Raw genomic sequence first — 21,858 nt, 5'->3', positions numbered from 1 at the left:
TGAAGCTGCTATATATTCAGATACAGCAGTTTCACATTGGCCATCTTGGATTCAAAAAGAGGCTGCCCCTTCCCTGGGAAAAGGCAAGAGGTAAGTGGTCCGCGCACGCCTGTAGTAGAAAGCTGTGACAACAGTTGCAGCGGGAAAGGTTTTGCAGTTGTAACAACGAAAACATTGATTTAGGCGTCCAAGAACTATAGAAAAAGGACTAATAAAAAATAAATTATACATATATATATATATATATATATATATGGGAAAACACACACACAAACACACACACACACACACACACACACACACACACATATATATTATGATGAAAGCTGTCCAATATGTAATATCTAGCTAGGACTAATTAGAATGCCATGTTGGGTATAAGTTAGTATTGTAGGTGCGGGTATTATTCCAGCAGTAGACAAGAGCGAAAAAGTGTATTTTAGACGTGTGCTAAATACACAATGCAAGCTTTATAAAGGTCACTTTGGGGTCGATTCAATTCGGCAACAGATGAATAGCTCCGGGAATTATCTCCCGACGCTATTCAATTCAGCTACTAGTTACTAGCAATTGTCGGGAATTCTTCTCTCACCCCCGGGGGGTGAGAGAAGAAAACCGACAAAAGTGCTGCTGCGCGGCCAGCGCGAGGCTGATTTTGTTGGGAATCAGCATTACCGCGGGTAGTCCTATAGATTGTAAGCTTGCGAGCAGGGCCTTCCTACCTCTGTCTGTCTGTTTTTACCCAGTTTTGTTCTATCACTGTTGTTCTAATTGTAAAGTGCATGGAATATGCTGCGCTATATAAGAAACTGTTAATAAATAAATAAATACATAGTTAAGTCGGAGAATGCCCGTTCTCCCAACAAATCTACCTGTTAAGTCGGCGAGAACGGGCATTTGCCGACTTAACTTTAGCTGAATTGAATAGCGTTGGGAGCTAATTCCCGGCGCTGTTCATCTTTTACTGAATTGAATCGACCCCTTTGTGTCACCTTCACCGGTGCAACGGAGCTCTTCAATCTACTGTATAAAACCTGCACTTGCCGGAGAATGTCACAGATCCTCTTTCACAGAGAATTTCCTTTTTCCCTTCGTATAGTTGTTCGCAGATAAATATAAGTATGCCGCACGGACTATGTTACAGAAACTGAGACCAGAACCTTAATTGGCTGGGTGTTCCCTCTTTTCACCTAAAGTTGTTACAGTAATCAATGTCTCAGGCAAAAACATTTCTTATAGTAAAAATTGCATTCTTTTGTCAAAGCAGATTTGGCGTTGCCTTCCCTGTTTATGCTCCTTGCTGAAGGGTCTATTTAATAAGCCTTGGAGAGAGATAAAGTGGACTGAGATAAAGTACCAGCCAGCTCTACTCCCTGTCGCTCACAAGATCCTGACGCTAAGCAATAGAAGTTCATACACCATGGGGGTCATTCAGATGTGATCGCTGCTGTGCGTTTTCGCACAGCGGGCGATCAGGACATAACAGCGCATATGCACCGCAATGCGCACGCGCGTTGGACAACAACAACACTGGGGATCGCCGGTCAGCGACGGGATGGTGCGATAAAGCCGATCGCACGGGCGTTCGCAAGGTGATTGACTGGAAGAGGCCGTTTGTGGGTGGCAACGGAGCATTTACAAGGAGTATACGGAAAAACGCAGGCGTTTCCAAGAGTTTTCAGGGAGTGAGTCTCACGTCAGCTCCGGCCCCCATCAGCAGGATTCAATGGCACTGGAAGTGTAAGTCCTGGGCTGCGCAGAGACTGCACAAAATCAGTTTGTGCAGCTCTGCTACACGTGCGACCGCACACTTGCACAACGAAAATACACTCCCCTATGGGCTGTGACTATCTGAACGCAGGATAGCTATCAGATCTGAATGACCCCCCCATGTTCTTTTAAATCAGGTGCAGCTCAAGAAAACATACTGATGTGTTCTGATAAGTCTCCAGGTTTAGGCGACAGCAGTGCCGTTTCTTGCGGCGGGCCAGCCGTGCAACCGCACGGGGCGCCCGCCGCGGCACTTCCTGAGCACTTTCAAACCCCCTCCCCTCTTCTTCCCGAGTGCCCAGCTTGGGGGGGGCGGGGTTTCACGGAATGACGCGTTTGCGTCATGACGTCACGACGCAATCGCGTCATTCCGCGAAACCCCGCCCCCCCAAGCTGGGCACTCGGGAGGAGGGAGAAGGGGGAGCCAAGCCAGCCAGCACTGTGCAGACGATGGAGAGGCGGCTGAAGAGCGGGAAGAACCGCTTCAAATGTAAGTCAGCCCCTCTCCCTCTCCCCCCCCCCCCCCCCCCACCTGCCGTACTGTGTAAAATAGGGTCACCTGTCTGCCGGAATGTGTAAAATGGGGACACTTGCCTGCTGGAATGTGTAAAATGGGGACACTTGCCTGCTGGAATGTGTAAAATGGGGACATTTTCCTGCCGCAATGTGTAAAATGGGGACACGTGCCTGCCGCAATGTGTAAAATGGGGATACGTGCCTGCCGCAATATGTAAAATGGGGGCACGTGCCTGCCGCAATATGTAAAATGGGGGCACGTGCCTGCCGCAATGTGTAAAATGGGGACACTTGCCTGCCGTACTGTGTAAAATGGGGGTACGTGCCTTCCACAATGTGTAAAATGGGGACACTTTCCTGCCGCAATGTGTAAAATGGGGACACTTGCCTGCCGCAATGTGTAAAATGGGGACACTTGCCTGCCGTGCTGTGTAAAATGGGGACACTTGCCTGCCGTGCTGTGTAAAATGGGGACACTTGCCTGCCGTGCTGTGTAAAATGGGGACACTTGCCTGCCGTGCTGTGTAAAATGGGGACACTTGCCTGCCGTGCTGTGTAAAATGGGGACACTTGCCTGCCGTGCTGTGTAAAATGGGGACACTTGCCTGCCGTGCTGTGTAAAATGGGGACACTTGCCTGCCGTGCTGTGTAAAATGGGGACACTTGCCTGCCGTGCTGTGTAAAATGGGGACACTTGCCTGCCGTGCTGTGTAAAATGGGGACACTTGCCTGCCGTGCTGTGTAAAATGGGGACACTTGCCTGCCGTGCTGTGTAAAATGGGGACACTTGCCTGCCGTGCTGTGTAAAATGGGGACACTTGCCTGCCGTGCTGTGTAAAATGGGGACACTTGCCTGCCGTGCTGTGTAAAATGGGGACACTTGCCTGCCGTGCTGTGTAAAATGGGGACACTTGCCTGCCGTGCTGTGTAAAATGGGGACACTTGCCTGCCGTGCTGTGTAAAATGGGGACACTTGCCTGCCGTGCTGTGTAAAATGGGGACACTTGCCTGCCGTGCTGTGTAAAATGGGGACACTTGCCTGCCGTGCTGTGTAAAATGGGGACACTTGCCTGCCGTGCTGTGTAAAATGGGGACACTTGCCTGCCGTGCTGTGTAAAATGGGGACACTTGCCTGCCGTGCTGTGTAAAATGGGGACACTTGCCTGCCGTGCTGTGTAAAATGGGGACACTTGCCTGCCGTGCTGTGTAAAATGAGGCCTTTTTTTTTTTTTTATCCTGTGGTGGCCACAATGAGATCAGATGAGGCCACGCCCATCTTAAAGTCACGCCCATTTAAACGAGGCCACGCCCCCCTTTCCTCTTTAGATTTATGGGGGGCGCATTTTTTCTTATGTGAATGGGGGGGGGGGGGGGGCGCATTTTTAAATCTCGCACTGGAAGCCAAATTGGCTAGAAACGGCCCTGGGCGACAGAGACTCATGAAGAGGCGGCTAGTGTAACACAACACAAGCAGGGCCATAATACAAAGAGTTCCACGAGGACACAGATCTGGTGCCCGTAGAACAATGACTGCATTGCTAGGTGCAAGCCTGGACTATTTCACTCGCAATCCTACCTACTGTACGAAACAATTTTCTAGGTGATGGAACGTTCTTGAAAACATCCGATTTTACATTTACACACTATCGATGTATCGGTCCAAGCCAAACTATTATTTGTCCTAAGGATCGTCACATATATGTTAAAAGTCCATGTTTTTAAATGAGCTATGGGCAGAAGCGTTGGGCAGAAGCTGGGTAATTCATACACACAACAAAATGTGGATGAGATCGTCTGATCGTTTGGAGAAATTACTCCGAGATTACCGGACAGTGCAGCCAAAAATCAATATCTACTGTGATGTCCACATCTGTCTAACCATCGTCCCCTCTCCTCACCCCTTGGTAGTTAGGTAGAGGGAAATTCTACTAGAATAAATAATGTTCGTTGAGTTAGGACAGTCCTTCCATGGGATGAGGTTGTGGGAACCTCGAACAAGACGGCGGCAATCTGGGGGGCAGCCATGACCTCCAACATAAGGAACAGATCAGCATAAAAGGTGTAACCCTAATAAATACATTACACAATAAACACATGTCGCCTCATGACATTTGCAACAGTCATTTTACATATAAAGCCGTTTTATTTTTATTTTTTATTAGTATTTTTTTTTTTTTAGAACAACAAACAATCTCCAGTACATTTCTATATTTACCCAGAACTATATTTGGCTTTAGAAATGTTCCCCAAGTCCTATTTAAAGCCGTGGGAAAGCAATTATTTCATTCCAGGATGCAAATATTTTGCATTTATTCATTCTGCAGTAAGTAAGAACCTGCATTCTGCAAACCCCCGCAGTATTCAGGGGCAGATTTATTAAGCTTGGTGAAGTGATAAAGTGGAAGGTGATAACGCACCAGCCAGTCAGCTCCTAACTGTCATTTTTCAAACCCAGCCTGTGACATGGTAGTTAGGATCTGATTGGCTGGTGCGTTATCACCTTTCACTTTATCACTTCACCGAGCTTAATAAATCTGCCCCTCAGTTCCTTAAAATAACAGATGCGCAATGTACACAATATCACCTACACAAGATTGGGGATTCTTATGTAAATTGTATTGGATTTTAGTATTAGCATGTTACATTACATGTATGGCGCAATATCACTTTTATTTTTTTTCGGTACTTAAAAAATATTTGAGTAACAATTTTTTATTGACTGTGACCGCATGTATAAAAACAGAATTTGCATTTGGACCATGTTCCCTGCAATATTTGGTTGCTATCACAGATTTTTGTATGCAACCTATGGAAGATCAGAGCTGCTGTTGTATAGCACATAGCGAAAACTAAATCGCCTCTTATGAGCGCTAACATTTTATTTTAGCTTCTTTGACACCATCCTTAGTTGCGTCCTCCAATAAAAAATCAGGACCACAATCGCCTCTGCCACCCAGTGGTACCGGACAGATACAGTATATGAAACCTCGGGGAAAGATAAAGTACCGACCATTTAGCTTTGGTCACCTTACATGCTGTGTTTAATCACGACAGAAGCTGATTGGTTGGCACTTTCTCTCTCTCTCCAAGGTTTGATACATGTCCCCGTGGGTTTCTTGGACCAAGTTGCAATGTTCGGAAAAGGGAGATTCTCTATCTCAGCTTTTAAAGTACGGGACTGGTAGCCCTTTCACATCTTTAGGACAGTGTCCTAATGGAATCTGACAGATATAGGATACTTCCGTCATATGCACTGCCAGGGCCGTGACTAGGTGTGTGCGGAGGGGGCACCGTACATAGCGCTGCAGGGTAGGGGGCGCTGTTGGCGGCACCTGTCATTTATCTGTTTTAATTACTTTCACTTGCAGCTTCCACCCTTCTTGAAGACCAGCATCTCCTGACCACCCCTGTCTCCTACCCTGACCCCTTCTGTCTCAACTTGAGATTTCCTTATTATTCAATCACACTGTCCTTCCTTACATTTCAAGATGCTGACATATCCGGGATTCGAACCCACTGCCCGTGGCATTGCAGTCAGACAATCTATTCATTGAGCTATCTGCCCTTGCATAGAAAGGTAGATATTTGTAAGCTAAATAGTTCTAACTATTTGAAGCTTACCTTGTACTTTGTGAAAAAATGATCAGCATTGCAGCTGAGCAGATCTATGTAGTGTATGGCTGCAAGAGATAGGATGTGTGGCTGCACACTACATAGATCTGCTCAATTGCAATGCTGATTATTGTTTTTTACACAGTACCAGTAGCTTCATATAGTGTTCATCGTTTTATGCAGGATCAATTAGCTCAATGAGTAGGGTGTTTGATTAGAATTCAACAGGTTATAGGTTTGATTCCTGGGTATGGCAATATATTGAAATGTGTTGTTTAATAGAGGGTACCGTAACTCAATAACAACAGTGTGTGTGTGTGTGTGTGTGTGTGTGTGTGTGTGTGTGTGTGTGTGTGTGTGTGTGTGTGTGTGTGTGTGTGTGTGTGTGTGTGTGTGTGTGTGTGTGTGTGTGTGTGTGTGTGTGCGCGTAATATAAAACAAAATGTGGGAAGGGGCATCATAGCATGGGCTTTTGCTGGGATCAATCTTGTCATGCATCTTCCCCACGAGGCATGCTCCCTATGTCCCTATTGGAAAAATGGTGTGTGCGGCGGGGGGGGGGGGGCAATTCTCGCTCTGGAACAGGGCACCAAAAAGTCTAGTTACGGCTCTGTGAGCTGCAATCACATCACTGGGTTTTGCCACGCATATGAATCTGATAAACCACACACAGCACACTTATATGGAGCAAGTGTGCAAGATTGCTAGTCACACACCACGGCGGCTCAGATATTGAAGCTTCAAAGTGATGAAGGAATACTTAGTGGAATACAATCACTTTTAGTTATAAAGTGTTATCTAATCCTCAATCATCTATGTGATCTATCAAATAATTCTAAGCAGTTCACGCACAAACAACAACATAACTCACTGACATTTCACCTTTTTGTTCTGTAGCCTACCTCCTTTAGGGACAGATGTACTGAGCCTTGAAAAGTGATAAAGTGGAGAGTGATCAAGTATCAGCCAATCAGCTCCTAACTCCTATGTTACAGGCTGGTTTTGAAAAATGACAGTTGTTACAGGCGTGCGAGAAGCTACCTAGGTGTTCTGTGACCCTATAAGACTACAGGTGTCTACACATAGACATCTACTGGGAATAGTAACCTGTAGTGAGCCCACAAGGGTACATGTTTGTACTGATGGTGGTCACATAACATGAAATATACCAGATTTGGCACAGAAAAAGTGTCCATCATTTGTGTGTCCACCATTGTATTGTTCACCTTTTGACCCTGTCGACCTTTTGAACGCCGTCGACCATAGCATTTTTGATCCACCCCCAATCAGGCGGTGGTAACAGTGGTCTCACAGCACTGTATATTACTTTATTGCTCATCTCTGGGAAGCTTCCTACAGAGGCCAATGGTGGTCATTCCGAGTTGTTCGCTCGCTAGCAGTTATTAGCAGCCGTGCAAACGCTAAGCCGCCGCCCTCTGGGAGTGTATTTTAGCTTAGCAGAAGTGCGAACGAAAGGATCGCAGAGCGGCTAAAAAAAAAAAAAATTGTGCAGGTTTAGAGTAGCTGCAGACCTACTCAGCGCTTGCGATCACTTCAGACTATTCAGTTCCTGTTTTGAGGTCACAAACACGCCCTGCGTTCGCCCAGCCACGCCTGCGTTTTTCCTGGCACGCCTGCTGAAAACGGTCAGTTGACACCCAGAAACGCCAACTTCATGTCAACCACTCTGCGGCCAGCAGGGCGACTGAAAAGCTTCACTAGACCTTGTGTAAAAAAACATCGGCTGTTGTGAAAGTACGTCACGCGTGCGCATTGCGCCGCATACGCATGCGCAGAAGTGCCGCCTTTTCACTTAATCGCTGCGAACATTTTTATCTAGCGATCAACTCGGAATGACCCCCCATGTGCAATATATTACCTTGGTCATATACGGCACAAGTATTTAAACCTTAGGTTGTACTCGGTGTAACTGCATCCCAATGTAAAAGGAACAGAAAATAAATATAGATGAGGAGAGCCAGGCGAGCACAGATTTCCAGAGGTGTTTAACCTCTTTTTTTATTTTTTAGGTAAGAATTCCCTGCCCTTCCCCCCCCCCCATGCCGCCCTGCATTAAGATGGACACAGCGGAGACGGACATTTTTTCGGCTTATCACTAAGCACGCCCTCCCAACAGTTATCCAGGAACACAAAATAAGCCCAAACTGTACAAACCACAAGCCCAACACATACTGTCCTCCTAACCATGTTATCCTGCCCATAAGTCCCCCCACTTACAGCAGACCTGGCCAACCTGAGGCGAGAATCTCCGGCTGTTGTGAAACTACACATCCCAGCATGCTTTGCCACAGTTTTGGCATTTCCTATTAGCAAAAGCATAGCAGGGCATACTGAGACTTGTAGTTATACAACAGCCGGAGAGCCACAGGTTGGCCAGGCCTGACTTACAGGGTCCGTGAACTGGGACTGGACCGCTGCAGCCAGGACTGTTGGGATGTGGCTAAATTACTTTTTATTTATTTATATTTACTTGTGCGGTTGCGGCATACTGTCCGTTATGCGTACTTCAAGGTGTGAGTGTTTGCTTGTTGGTGTTGGTGATGTGTGGAGTCAGCGGTGAAAGTATGCAGGTACGCTCGGGTACGGAGTACCCTTAAAAATTTGACAGCGGGTACGCAGTACCACCTGCCACACACTCTGCTATTACCACAATTATAATGTGCCACAAAGCAACAAGACCATGGTGCTTGGCAGCATGACGGCTCCTCCCACTTTGTCAGGGTTACTGGGAGTGTGACAGTGGCTGTATTTTCATGTAATGGAGGCATTACCATATATTGTTATTAAATTGGGGGCATTACTATATATTTCTATTATACTGGAGGTATCACTATATATTTCTATTATACTGGAGGCATTACTATACATTTTTAGCCTTTCCTCCAGATTCCCCCCAAAAAAGGGTCTGTGTTGCGTGGCCACGCTGCTAGTGTCATATAGCCACTCCCACTAGCAGCATGTGACCACGCCCCCTCACAACAATGACCATGCCCATTTTTCGGCACTCGGTACCACTAAGAAAATATTTCTACTTGCACCAGTGAGTGGAGCACACTATAGTCCAACGTATTGCATCCCCTCAACTAACTGCAACTTGTAGGTTTTCTGCAAGAAATAGGTTTGTTGAGCCCCATTTAGGTTGTAAATGAATGGTAGGAGTCCAGTAGTAGAGATAAAATAAATGGAACCAAGGATAAAACTAGTGCAAAACTTGTGCAGGGAAAACAAAAAGCCACAAGTCCTTATATAACTGTAATAATATCACATTTACTCGCTCCTACAGTGATGCAGGAACCTGCGCTGTCCGCAGCAGGTGGGAACATAAAAATAAGAATTTACTTACCGATAATTCTATTTCTCGGAGTCCGTAGTGGATGCTGGGGTTCCTGAAAGGACCATGGGGAATAGCGGCTCCGCAGGAGACAGGGCACAAAAAGTAAAGCTTTAGGATCAGGTGGTGTGCACTGGCTCCTCCCCCTATGACCCTCCTCCAAGCCAGTTAGGTACTGTGCCCGGACGAGCGTACACAATAAGGGAGGAATTATGAATCCCGGGTAAGACTCATACCAGCCACACCAATCACACCGTACAACTTGTGATCTAAACCCAGTTAACAGTATGATAACAGCGGAGCCTCTGAAAAGATGGCTCACAACAATAATAACCCGATTTTTGTAACTATGTACAAGTATTGCAGATAATCCGCACTTGGGATGGGCGCCCAGCATCCACTACGGACTCCGAGAAATAGAATTATCGGTAAGTAAATTCTTATTTTCTCTATCGTCCTAGTGGATGCTGGGGTTCCTGAAAGGACCATGGGGATTATACCAAAGCTCCCAAACGGGCGGGAGAGTGCGGATGACTCTGCAGCACCGAATGAGAGAACTCCAGGTCCTCTTTTGCCAGGATATCAAATTTGTAGAATTTTACAAACGTGTTCTCCCCTGACCACGTAGCTGCTCGGCAGAGTTGTAATGCCGAGACCTCTCGGGCAGCCGCCCAAGATGAGCCCACCTTCCTTGTGGAATGGGCCTTAACCGATTTAGACTGTGGCAGGCCTGCCTCAGAATGTGCAAGTTGAATTGTGTTACAAATCCAACGAGCAATCGCCTGCTTAGAAGCAGGCGCACCCAACTTGTTGGGTGCATACAGTATAAACAGCGAGTCAGATTTTCTGACTCCAGCTGTCCTGGAACATATTTTCAGGGCCCTGACAACTCCTAGCAACTTGGAGTCCTCCAAGTCCCTAGTAGGTGCAAGGCACCACAATAAGCTGGTTCAGGTGAAACACTGACACCACCTTAGGGAGAGAACTGGGGACGAGTCCGCAGCTCTGCCCTGTCCGAATGGACAAACAGATATGGGCTTTTTTGAGAAAAAACCACCAATTTGACACTCGCCTGGTCCAGGCCAGGGCCAAGAGCATGGTCACTTTTTATGTGAGATGCTTCAAATCCACATATTTGACTGGTTTTAAACCAATGTGATTTGAGGAATCCCAGAACTACGTTGAGATCCCACAGTACCACTGGAGGCACAAAAAAGGGGTTTGTATATGCAATACTCCCTTGACAAACTTCTGGACTTCAGGAACTGAAGCCAATTCTTTCTGGAAGAAAATTTACAGGGCCGAATTTGAACCTTAATGGACCCCAATTTGAGGCCCATAGACACTCCTGTTTGCAGGAAATGCAGGAAACGACCGAGTTGAAATTTCTTTGTGGGGCCTTCCTGGCCTCACACCACGCAACATATTTTCGCCACACGTGGTGATAATGTTGTGCGGTCACCTCCTTTCTGGCTTTGACCAGGGTAGGAATGACCTCTTCCGGAATGCCTTTTTTCCCTTAGGATCCGGCTTTCCATCGCCATGCCGACAAACGCAGCTGCGGTAAGTCTTGGAACAGACATGGTACTTGCTGAAGCAAGTCCCTTCTTAGCGGCAGAGGCCATAAGACCTCTGTAAGCATCTCTTGAAGTTCCGGGTACCAAGTCCTTCTTGGCCAATCCGGAGCCATGAGTATAGTTCTTACTCCTCTACGTCTTATAATTCTCAGCACCTTAGGTATGAGAAGCAGAGGAGGGAACACATACACCGACTGGTACACCCACGGTGTTACCAGAACGTCCACATCTATTGCCTGAGGGTCTCTTGACCTGGCGCAATACCTGTCCCGTTTTTTGTTCAGACGGGACGCCATCATGTCCACCTTTGGTATTTCCCAACGGTTTACAATCATGTGGAAAAAACTTCTCAATGAAGTTTCCACTCTCCCGGGTGGAGGTCGTGCTGAGGAAGTCTGCTTCCCAGTTTCCATTCCCGGGATGAAAAACTGCTGACAGTGTTATCACATGATTTTCCGCCCAGCGAAAAGTCCTTGCAGTTTCTGCCATTGCCCTCCTGCTTCTTGTGTCGCCCTGTCTGTTTACGTGGGCGACTGCCGTGATGTTTTTCCCACTGGATCAATACCGGCTGACCTTGAAGCAGAGGTCTTGCTAAGCTTAGAGCATTATAAATTTACCCTTAGCTCCAGTATATTTATGTGGAGAAAAGTCTCCATACTTGATCACACTCCCTGGAAATTTTTTCCTTGTGTGACTGCTCCCCAGCCTCTCAGGCTGGGCTCCGTGGTTACCAGCATCCAATCCTGAATGCCGAATCTGCTGCCCTCTAGAAGATGAGCACTCTATAACCACCACAGGAGAGACACCCTTGTCCTTGGATATTGGGTTATCCGCTGATGCATCTGAAGATGCGATCCGGACCATTTGTCCAGCAGATCCCACTGAAAAGTTCTTACGTGAAATCTGCCGAATGGAATTGCTTCGTAGGAAGCCACCATTTTTACCAGGACCCTTGTGCAATGATGCACTGTTTTTAGGAGGTTCCTGACTTGCTCGGATAACTCCCTGGCTTTCTCTTCCGGGAGAAACACCTTTTTCTGGACTGTGTCCAGAATCATCCCTAGGCACAGCAGACGTGTCGTCGGGATCAGCTGCGATTTTGGAATATTTAGAATCCACCCGTGCTGATTGTAGCAGTATCCGAGATAGTGCTACTCCGACCTCCAACTGTTCCCTGGACTATGCCCCTATCAGGAGATCGTCCAAGTAAGGGATAATTAAGACGCCTTTTCTTCGAAGAAGAATCATCAATTCGGCCATTACCTTGGTAAAGACCCCAGGGTGCCGTGGACAATCCAAACGGCAGCGTCTGAAACTGATAGTGACAGTTCTGCACCACGAACCTGAGGTACCCTTAGTGAGAAGGGCAAATTTGGGACATAGAGGTAAGCATCCCTGATGTCCCGGGACACTATATAGTCCCCTTATTCCTGGTTCGTTATCACTGCTCTGAGTGACTTCATCTTAATTTGAACCTTTGTAAGTGTTCAAAAACAAATTTTTAGAATAAGTCTCACCTAGCCTTCTGGCTTCAGTACCACAATATAGTGTGGAATAATACCCCTTTTCTGTAGTAGGAGGGGTAATTTAATTATCACCTGCTGGGAATACAGCTTGTGAATTTTTTCCCATACTACCTCCTTGTCGGAGGGAGACTTGGTAAAGCAGACTTCAGGAGCCTGCGAAGGGGAAACGTCTCGACATTCCCCTCTGTACCCCCGGGATACTACTTGTAGGATCCAGGGGTCCTGTACGGTCTCAGCGCCATGCTGAGAACTTGTCAGACGCGGTGGAACGCTTCTGTTCCTGGGAATGGGCTGCCTGCTGCAGTCTTCTTCCCTTTCCTCTATCCCTGGGCAGATATGATCTTATAGGGACGAGAGGACTGAGGCTGAAAAGACGGTGTCTTTTTCTGCAGAGATGTGACTTAGGGTAAAAAACGGTGGATTTTCCAGCAGTTGCCGTGACCACCAGGTCCGATGGACCGACCCCAAACAAGTCCTCTTCCTGTATACGGCCATACTGTGCCGTTTGGAATCTGCATCACCTGACCACTGTCGTGTCCATAACATCTTCTGGCAGTTATGGACATCGCGTTTATTCATGATGCCAGAGTGCAAATATCCCTCTGTGCATCTCGCATATATAGAAATGCTCTATAGTCAATAAAATACTGTCCCTGTCAAGGGTATCAATATTTTTAGTCAGGGAATCCGACCAAGCCACCCTAGCTCTGCACATCCAGGCTGAGGCGATCGCTGGCCGCAGTATAACACCAGTATGTGTGTATATACTTTTTATTATATTTTCCAGCCTTGTCAGCTGGTCCTTGAGGACGGCCCTATCTATAGACGGTACCGCCACTTGTTTTGATAAGCGTGTGAGCGCCTTATCCACCTTAAAGGGTGTTTCCCAACGCGCCCTAACTTCTGGCGGGAAAGGGTATACCGCCCATAATTTTCTATCGGGGGGAACCCACGCATCATCACACACTTTATTTAATTTATCCGATTCAGGAAAAACTATGGTAGTTTTTTCACATCCCACATAATACCCTCCTTTGTGGTACTTGTAGTATCAGAAATACGTAACACCTCCTTCATTGCCTTTAACGTGTGGCCCTAATAAGGAATACGTTTGTTTATTCACCGTCGACACTGGATTCAGTGTCCCTGTCTGTGTCTGTGTCGACCGACTAAAGTAAACGGGCGTTTTAAAACCCTTGACGGTGTTTTTGAGACGTCTGGACCGTACTAATTGTTTGTCGGCCGTCTCATGTCGTCAACCGACCTTGCAGCGTGTTGACATTATCACGTAATTTCCTAAATAAGCCATCCATTCCGGTGTCGACTCCCTAGAGAGTGACATCACCATTACAGGCAATTGCTCCGCCTCCTCACCAACATCGTCCTCCTACCTGTCGACACACACGTACCGACACACAGCACACACACAGGGAATGCTCTGATAGAGGACAGGACCCACTAGCCCTTTGGAGAGACAGAGGGAGAGTTTGCCAGCACACACCAAAAACGCTATAATTATATAGGGACAACCTTATATAAGTGTTTTCCCTTATAGCATCTTAATATATATATAAGCATATCGCCAAATTAGTGCCCCCCCTCTCTGTTTTAACCCTGTTTCTGTAGTGCAGTGCAGGGGAGAGCCTGGGAGCCTTCCCTCCAGCCTTTCTGTGAGGGAAAATGGCGCTGTGTGCTGAGGAGATAGGCCCCGCCCCTTTTTCGGCGGCCTCGTCTCCCGCTCTTAACGGATTCTGGCAGGGGTTAAATATCTCCATATAGCCTCCGGAGGCTATATGTGAGGTATTTTTAGCCAAAATAGGTATTCATTTGCCTCCCAGGGCGCCCCCCTCCCAGCGCCCTGCACCCTCAGTGACTGCCGTGTGAAGTGTGCTGAGAGGAAAATGGCGCACAGCTGCAGTGCTGTGCGCTACCTTTAGAAGACTGAGGAGTCTTCTGCCGCCGATTCTGGACCTCTTCTTACTTCAGCATCTGCAAGGGGGCCGGCGGCAAGGCTCCGGTGACCATCCAGGCTGTACCTGTGATCGTCCCTCTGGAGCTGATGTCCAGTAGCCAAGAAGCCAATCCATCCTGCACGCAGGTGAGTTCACTTCTTCTCCCCTAAGTCCCTCGTTGCAGTGATCCTGTTGCCAGCAGGACTCACTGTAAAATAAAAAACCTAAGCTAAACTTTCCTAAGCAGCTCTTTAGGAGAGCCACCTAGATTGCACCCTTCTCGGCCGGGCACAAAAATCTAACTGGCTTGGAGGAGGGTCATAGGGGGAGGAGCCAGTGCACACCACCTGATCCTAAAGCTTTACTTTTTGTGCCCTGTCTCCTGCGGAGCCGCTATTCCCCATGGTCCTTTCAGGAACCCCAGCATCCACTAGGACGATAGAGAAAGGCTCTTTTCCAAAAACGCAGACATGATGTCACTGCATAACCCACTGTAATTGCAGCCATTACTATAATAACAGCTGTAAGCACCACACGCCGATAAGCTCTGGCTTCCATCACAGACACAATAACGAAGCTTTCCGGTTCTCAGTTGTTATATCTTTCGTGTCATTTATTATTATTAATTCCATTGGGGCTGTCGTGTTTCTTTTTTATACATAGAAAAAAAAAAAAAGATGTGTGTATTTCAGTGTTGATAAATAACTATACCATAAAGACTGCAGATAATTTATCTCACTGCCAATTTTATCAGGGGAAGAATGGATCGTGCAAAGACGCATACGCACTTGCCGCTAAAATGAACGACGTCGCTCATTTTCACCCTTCCTGAGCGACCTCGTTAACTTTCTCGGCAAGTGTGTATGCCGACGACGACCGATGCGCGACACCGTGGGTCATTAACGAGCCTCGTGTCGGTGGTGCACACATGCTCTATTTGGACCATCGTCCAAGAGCTGCCTGCATGGGCCGGCTGCGATGTGACGTCACTGAGCAATATGGTCGTCATATTCCTCAGTGTGTATGGCCAGCCGCCGACCGCCTGGCCCGGGAGGGGAAACACTAGACGACGTCGCTCATAGGCTGTGACATTGCCAACTCTGCCCTCAACTGCCCAAACCTCTGCTCCTATCGACCGAAAGCCATTTGGCGCAAAACTCCACCCCTTTCAATGTCCGACAAAACTTTTATAAGTTGCCACAGACACCCAGTTGGGTTGAGATCTCAGCTATGATTGGCCACTTCAGGACATTATTCTATTTGTAGGTAAGCCACGCCAGGTTGGCTGTTGTAGGCTTTGGACCACTGTCATCTCGTAAGACGAATCTTCTCCCAAGTCCAAGCACCCATGTAAGCTGCAGCAGGGTTTCCTCCAGGATTTCTCTGTACTTTGCTTTTTTTAGGGATTCCGTCCCCATAATCCTGACCCGTACCCCACAACGAGGTGAAGACTGCAGCTGCCGTCCTTAGTGTCTATTTTACTTCTTGTGTTTGGCCTTTAATAAGAGATTTTTTCCATTTGAGTTGTCTGGCTATAACGTCAGGACTATCAGGCAGTGTTCTCCGCCTCAGACAAGTATTAGGTCCCGCACGTATCACACCACATGGAAGTAAAGATGAAGTGTTTAGTGATAACGCTTCCACATCACAAACGCGGGTTGCACCCGGGAATTGTACACGGATCCTTCCAGGGTGCAACCCGCCAAGAGACCCCTTTCAGACCGGCAACGGGGGCAGGGGTGGCTCTGACATAATCGGGATCTTGTGCGTAGGCAGCACTTGGAGATGAGATCATCTCCGCGTAGCCTCCTCCATAGTGTGAACGGGACCTGGATAGCATCGACCTGGGTAACCCGTTCCCACCGCACCTAACACGAGAGTAACTAGTGTAAAACTCTCCTTTAATTCCGGATTGCTCGACCCGGAATATTTCAACCTGGCCCTTTCACATCGCACCTCCATCCGGGTCAACCCGGCAATATAATGGGTTATTTTGGTGATGTGAAACGGTAATACTGTATTCCCAGATTATAAAATAATATCCCTACCCCTCTCATGCCAGTAGAATTGGGGTGACAAGTGCATCTAGTGGCCCAAAAAGTTGCTAAAAAGTGCACAGACACAGCAATGAAACCTGATAGTCCTGATAAGCACAATCTGTAACAGCCTTAGGGGGACATTTACTAAGCAGTGATAAAAGCAGAGAAGTGAGCCAGTGGAGAAGTTGCTCCATCAACCAATCAGCAGCTCTGTATAATGTTATAGTATGCAAATTATAGATGTTTCTTCAGTGCTGATTGGTTGCCATGGGCAACTTTTCCACTGGCTCACTTCTCTGCTCTTATCACTGCTTAGTAAATGTCCCCCTTAACATCTATAGTATAACAGCTACTGAAATCCTATTATATCCAGCTCACAGGGATAGGAGATACAAAGGTGACTCAAAACTGCCAACTTCAGTGAAATTATTAAGTACAGCCGCACAGTCTCCCAAATCCCTTCAGAGGTACGTCTGCGTGTTATCTTGTGCCTGGGTGTCCTGAATATTAATGTGCCGGTCTATATATCTGGATATCTTTGTTCTCTCAGCTCTGTAATAATCTCCGCTGTACAGACAGCTCTGCCTGGCATCCGCCGGTCACTATGGGGGCTCCTAATCTCCCGCACAGCTGGACTGGAAGAAATGTTTTACTAACTAAAAATACCGTCTTTGAAGTCTACGACTTGTTTGGTGAATATACAAAAATATAGGGGGATATTTATAACATTTTTCTCAGTGGCAACATTCTAAAATAAAAGTGATTATTTTCCGCTTTGCACCACGGTATCAACTATTATTCCTTATTTATATTCACCACAATATTATGGCTTCTACGTAACATATAGCTGAACGGTATCCGGATGGTAGATCAACAATGTATAGGCTGATATGCACTATGGCGACAGGACATAATTCCCTGCCTGCCAACTGTGCCGATTTCAGCAGGGCAGCCATGATTTGTGGTCTCTGGCCCAACATCATGATCAGGACTGCGTAGTCACAACGGGGACTGCACTGGGTCAATCAGCCGTCAGTGGTGTCGCAGGGACAGTGTGATTGGCGAAAACTGTAGGGTCAGCCTGAATTCCTCCCCTATAACGCTAACATGCCCCCTCCTTGACTTGGCCTCATGCCATCTCCTGTCCAAGAATGTCTGAAGTATTCAATGAATTGAGTAAAACTGTTTACACACAGGTGAGTGCCTGCTGAAACTGTGGCATGGCATGCTGGGATGTGTAGTGCCACAGCAGCTGGTGGGTAGAATGTTGATTACCGCCGGTCTAGACCAGGTGATCTTGCAGAAGACTAAGGGAAGCTGGAACAGACTGGACAACCTTTGCTCCCTGTAGTCACAGCGCTAATGGAAAGCAAACATGAAAACGAATCAGCCCTATGAAATGTATGCATTGTATAATGTACACTTGTGTTAGATAAACATAACCACCTCACAACTAGGGTTGGGCACCGACCATCATTATATTAAGATTATCGATATTTGGCGGGTGTGGGTTTTTTTTTCTTTTGCTTTTGATTTCCACTCTTACAGGCACTGTGATATATTCAGCGGATTGATAATTATACTGTGTGCACTGCTAGGGAAGGATACTGCTGCATTTTGTGAAGAGAGGTTATCCTGCGCACATGTGCATTATATATATATATATATATATATATATATATATATATATGGATTGATTTTCCCCTGTCGATAGTCGCACTCTATCAATACGCAAGTAATACTCCCATATTGCTCCAAAAGATCAATCAGTTCTCTTCAATCGTCCATTCCCTACTTCATTTTTGCATGGACATTTCTAAGTTAGGTTCGCTAATCCTTGCAGGAAAAAAAGTAATCTTAATATGATTTTAAGGTCCATACACACTTAACGATAAAATGAGCGACGTCACTCCTTTTCCCCCTCCCTGAGCGACGTCGCTCATTTTATCCTCAAGTGTGTATGCCGCCAGCGACAACCGATGCGCGGCCCCGCGGGTCGACAACGATCGTCGCTGTCGGTAGGGCATGCAGGATCTGGACTGTTGTCCACGACCTTCATGCAGGGCTGGCGGAGGCGTGACGTCACTGGCCCTCATTCCGAGTTGTTCGCTCGCTAGCTGCTTTTAGCAGCATTGCACACGCTAAGCCGCCGCCCTCTGGTAGTGTATCTTAGCTTAGCAGAATTGCGAACGAAAGATTCGCAGAATTGCGAATAGAAATTATTTAGCAGTTACTGAGTACCACGAGACTTACTCTGCCATTGCGACCAGTTCAGTCAGTTTTGTTTCTGGTGTGACGTCACAAACACACCCAGCGTTCGCCCAGACACTCCCCCGTTTTTCCCAGAAACGCCAGCATTTTTTCACACACGCCCAGAAAACGGCCAGTTTCCGCCCAGAAACACCCACTTCCTGTCAATCACACTGCGATCACCAGAACGATGAAAAATCCTCGTTATGCCGTGAGTAAAATACCTAACTCTTGTGTAAAATAACTGACCGCATGCGCTCTGCGAACCTTGCGCATGCGCAGTAAGCGACTAATCGCAATATAGCGAAAATCGGCAACGAGCGAACAACTCGGAATGACCACCCCTGAGCGATATGAGCGGTCATATCGCTCAGTGTGTACAGTCGGCAGCCGACCTGCTGGCCCGGGAGGGGGAAACATTAGACGATGTCGCTCACAGAGCGACATCGTCTAATGTGTATGGGCCTTTAGTCTCAAAAATTAAGGGGGGTATTTAATCAAAGATTGGAGAGAGATAAAGTACCAACCAATCTTCTCCTGTAATTGTACAGGCTGAGTTTTAGTAGAATCTCACATATACAAAGCTAAACTTTGTATGGACAATTAATTCAGTGAGTTTAAGACAAGACTCTGGCTCAACAGGGTACACAGATTTAATATGGGACCATGGAGATTCCAAAGATTATGTAACATCTTACAGAAGGCTAGGAAGACAAATACATCTCTCTCTGGGGGGAAATATATCAAAACATGTAGATAAAGTGGGGAGAAATAAAGTACCAACCAATCAGCTCCTATCATGTCACAGGATGTGTTTGAAAAATGACAGTTAGGAGCTGATTGGTTGGTACTTTATCTACCTCCAAGCTTTGATACATAGCCCCTTCTCTCACTCTTGTGAGGAGTGGTATGAAAAGTCGACACAATAATGTTGACATGTTCTGAATACAGACATGGGTGTTAGGTCGACAAGCTTTACCCTAACAATAACACTGAACCGTTCTGTTGACATTCTGGTGTTGACATGTGAATGGATACCGGTACGGAGAGAGAACATACGTGTATGGGTTTAAGGTAACCATAGTGAATCATCACATCATACTGTGCAAAGGCCACTGCTTCATGTCTGTGTCACACACACACTCTTCTCCCACACGACCCCACGTTAACCACTGACCAGCGAGTAATATACTGCAACGAATGTGTAGTTATAGTAACAGAACGGACTGTATTATACAGTAGATACAGATATAATGACACCATATACAGCACTGTAACAAAGCTCGCCTATACAATAAGTCTCGCCTTCAAGGATCGCCTGTAAAAGGGAAATTTTACCCTGCCAGACACTGTGGAACTACAAGCCCCAGCATGCACCTGGAAACCCACAGGTTGCCTACCTGCGATTCATCTTTTTACAGTATATATGTCCATTATCCCAGCTGAAATAAAATCCACCATATAGAGGACGATTATTTTTTACTCCATGAGTATCTTTAAAATATTTGACACTATCATATTAAAAGGAGGTAAAAATTTACATTTTTTTTTATATCATTAAAAACAAAAATTGAGGCGCTTTTTTGTTCTTAGGGGTCTATTCATGAAGCAGTGAAAAGTGTGGAGAAGTGAGCCTGTGGAGAAGTTGCCCATGGCAACCAATCAGTTGCTCCATACAATTGCATAGTATGCAAATTATAAATGTTACCTCAACACTGATTGGTTGCCACGGGCAACTTCTCCACTGGCTCACTTCTCCACACTTTTCACTGCTTCATGAATAGACCCCTCAGTATGTTACTAGTATGCATTGTACAAACTGGACGTTAAATTGAGGTGTCTTCCCCATAAGTCTGAGAACAGGGGAAGTAATGGAAAATATATGTGATAGAAGGGGGGGAGACTTATCAAAGCTTGGAGATCAATAAAGAGTAGAAAGATAAAGTACCAACCAAACAGCTCCTAACTGCCATGTTGCAGGCTGTGTTTGAAAAATGACAGTTGGGTGCTGATTGGTTGGTACATTCTCTCTCTCCACTTTCTCTCGCGCTCTCTCTCCACAAGCTTTGATAAATCTCCCCCAATGTATGAAACAAAAAAGCATAATACTAACAGAGAGGGGACAGTAAAGGAAAAAATGTGATATAATGTATAGATATATTAACACAATTCTCCATTCCTCCTCGTCTACGGAATTAACTAAATCTTCCACTTCACTAAGTACCGACTTATAAATCCCAGAGAACAGCAAATAAGGTGCAAGAAAACCATTCGGAAATCAAAACAAGGAGAAAGATTCGGAAAACAGAGTAAGGGGAACGCTGACGTGCCTTTGGCTGATCTTGTAATAAGCACAGAGCAACCTGCAGTAAGCCTGAAAATTGGGGAGAGAGGACGGTTATCAAAGTCAACTCTCTGGGGGTCTACCGGGACAGGCGCACTCACTTACCGACTCCAAACCTACGTGAGAGAGCAATAATCCACCCCGCCGTCTAGTCCCACACAGGTCATCTCATGGGAAAATAACCAGAAGCACTCACCTGAACCTGGCTTCACGCAGTTTGCATGCATTTGTCAGCCGTCTCTCTCCTCCCAGAGTTTGGAGAAGTCAAAAAAGAAAGTAGGAAATGAGTAAAAGGCGCAGAACCGGTTGACAGATGGAGGTTTGGAGGATTTGTTTTTTGTCCAAAAATGCGATTTCTGCTGCGTTGTGACCCGTGCCTTACATTTTGCCCTTGTCTCCTCTGTACTACAAACACAATACACGCTCCTCCCTGCCAGGGAAAGACAGAACTTCCTCCTCGGCAAACTCTCACTGCACAATGACACTCTATTTCTCAGAGATGTTTATAGCTTATGAAAATCAGCAGAGAGACAGGCAGGGAACGTGTCCCCACAGCAGAACAAGCATGCCTAGACTCACAGCAGACTTACAGGACAGGCAGTACAAGAAACCCCCCCCCCCCTGACCATTACAGCCAGCAAGGGAGAACTACTGCCTTATGTAACCATTGGGGTTCTGGTTTAGTATATTATCGGACAAGGAGTTTGATATTTATGCCTCGCAGCCAATTAGATTGTAAGCTTTTGCGAGCAGAGTATAGACATGTCAGTGGACATACAGACCTTTCAACCAAACTGACCCGACAAAGCGGTTTGTGTGGAACCGGAGAGACAAGAAAAATTCATCATTATTTTAATGGGACTTGCCGGATGATCCGATTAACCCATGGCCAATGCTTGCCACGTCTATTTAACTGTATG

At 46.4% G+C, this 21,858-nt stretch overlaps 1 protein-coding gene across 2 annotated transcripts in view; it reads right to left on the bottom strand.

Annotated features, from left to right (window-relative positions):
• Positions 1-21,858, bottom strand: part of FGD4 (FYVE, RhoGEF and PH domain containing 4) — a 214,749-nt gene that overhangs the window by 85,507 nt on the left and 107,384 nt on the right. Inside the window, exon 1 of one of the 2 annotated variants that reach the window (XM_063928871.1) lies at positions 21,135-21,352. The exons of the other annotated variant lie outside the window; for it this stretch is intronic. Coding sequence (XP_063784941.1) covers positions 21,135-21,165 — 31 coding nt within the window. The 5' untranslated portion in view covers positions 21,166-21,352. Of the gene's footprint in view, positions 1-21,134; positions 21,353-21,858 lie in introns of those variants that run through there. 2 annotated transcript variants of the gene reach the window in all.

The sequence above is a fragment of the Pseudophryne corroboree genome, chromosome 6, assembly GCF_028390025.1.
Source record: "Pseudophryne corroboree isolate aPseCor3 chromosome 6, aPseCor3.hap2, whole genome shotgun sequence".
Lineage (NCBI taxonomy): Eukaryota > Metazoa > Chordata > Amphibia > Anura > Myobatrachidae > Pseudophryne > Pseudophryne corroboree.
This window is presented reverse-complemented; position numbering and strand designations above follow the sequence as displayed.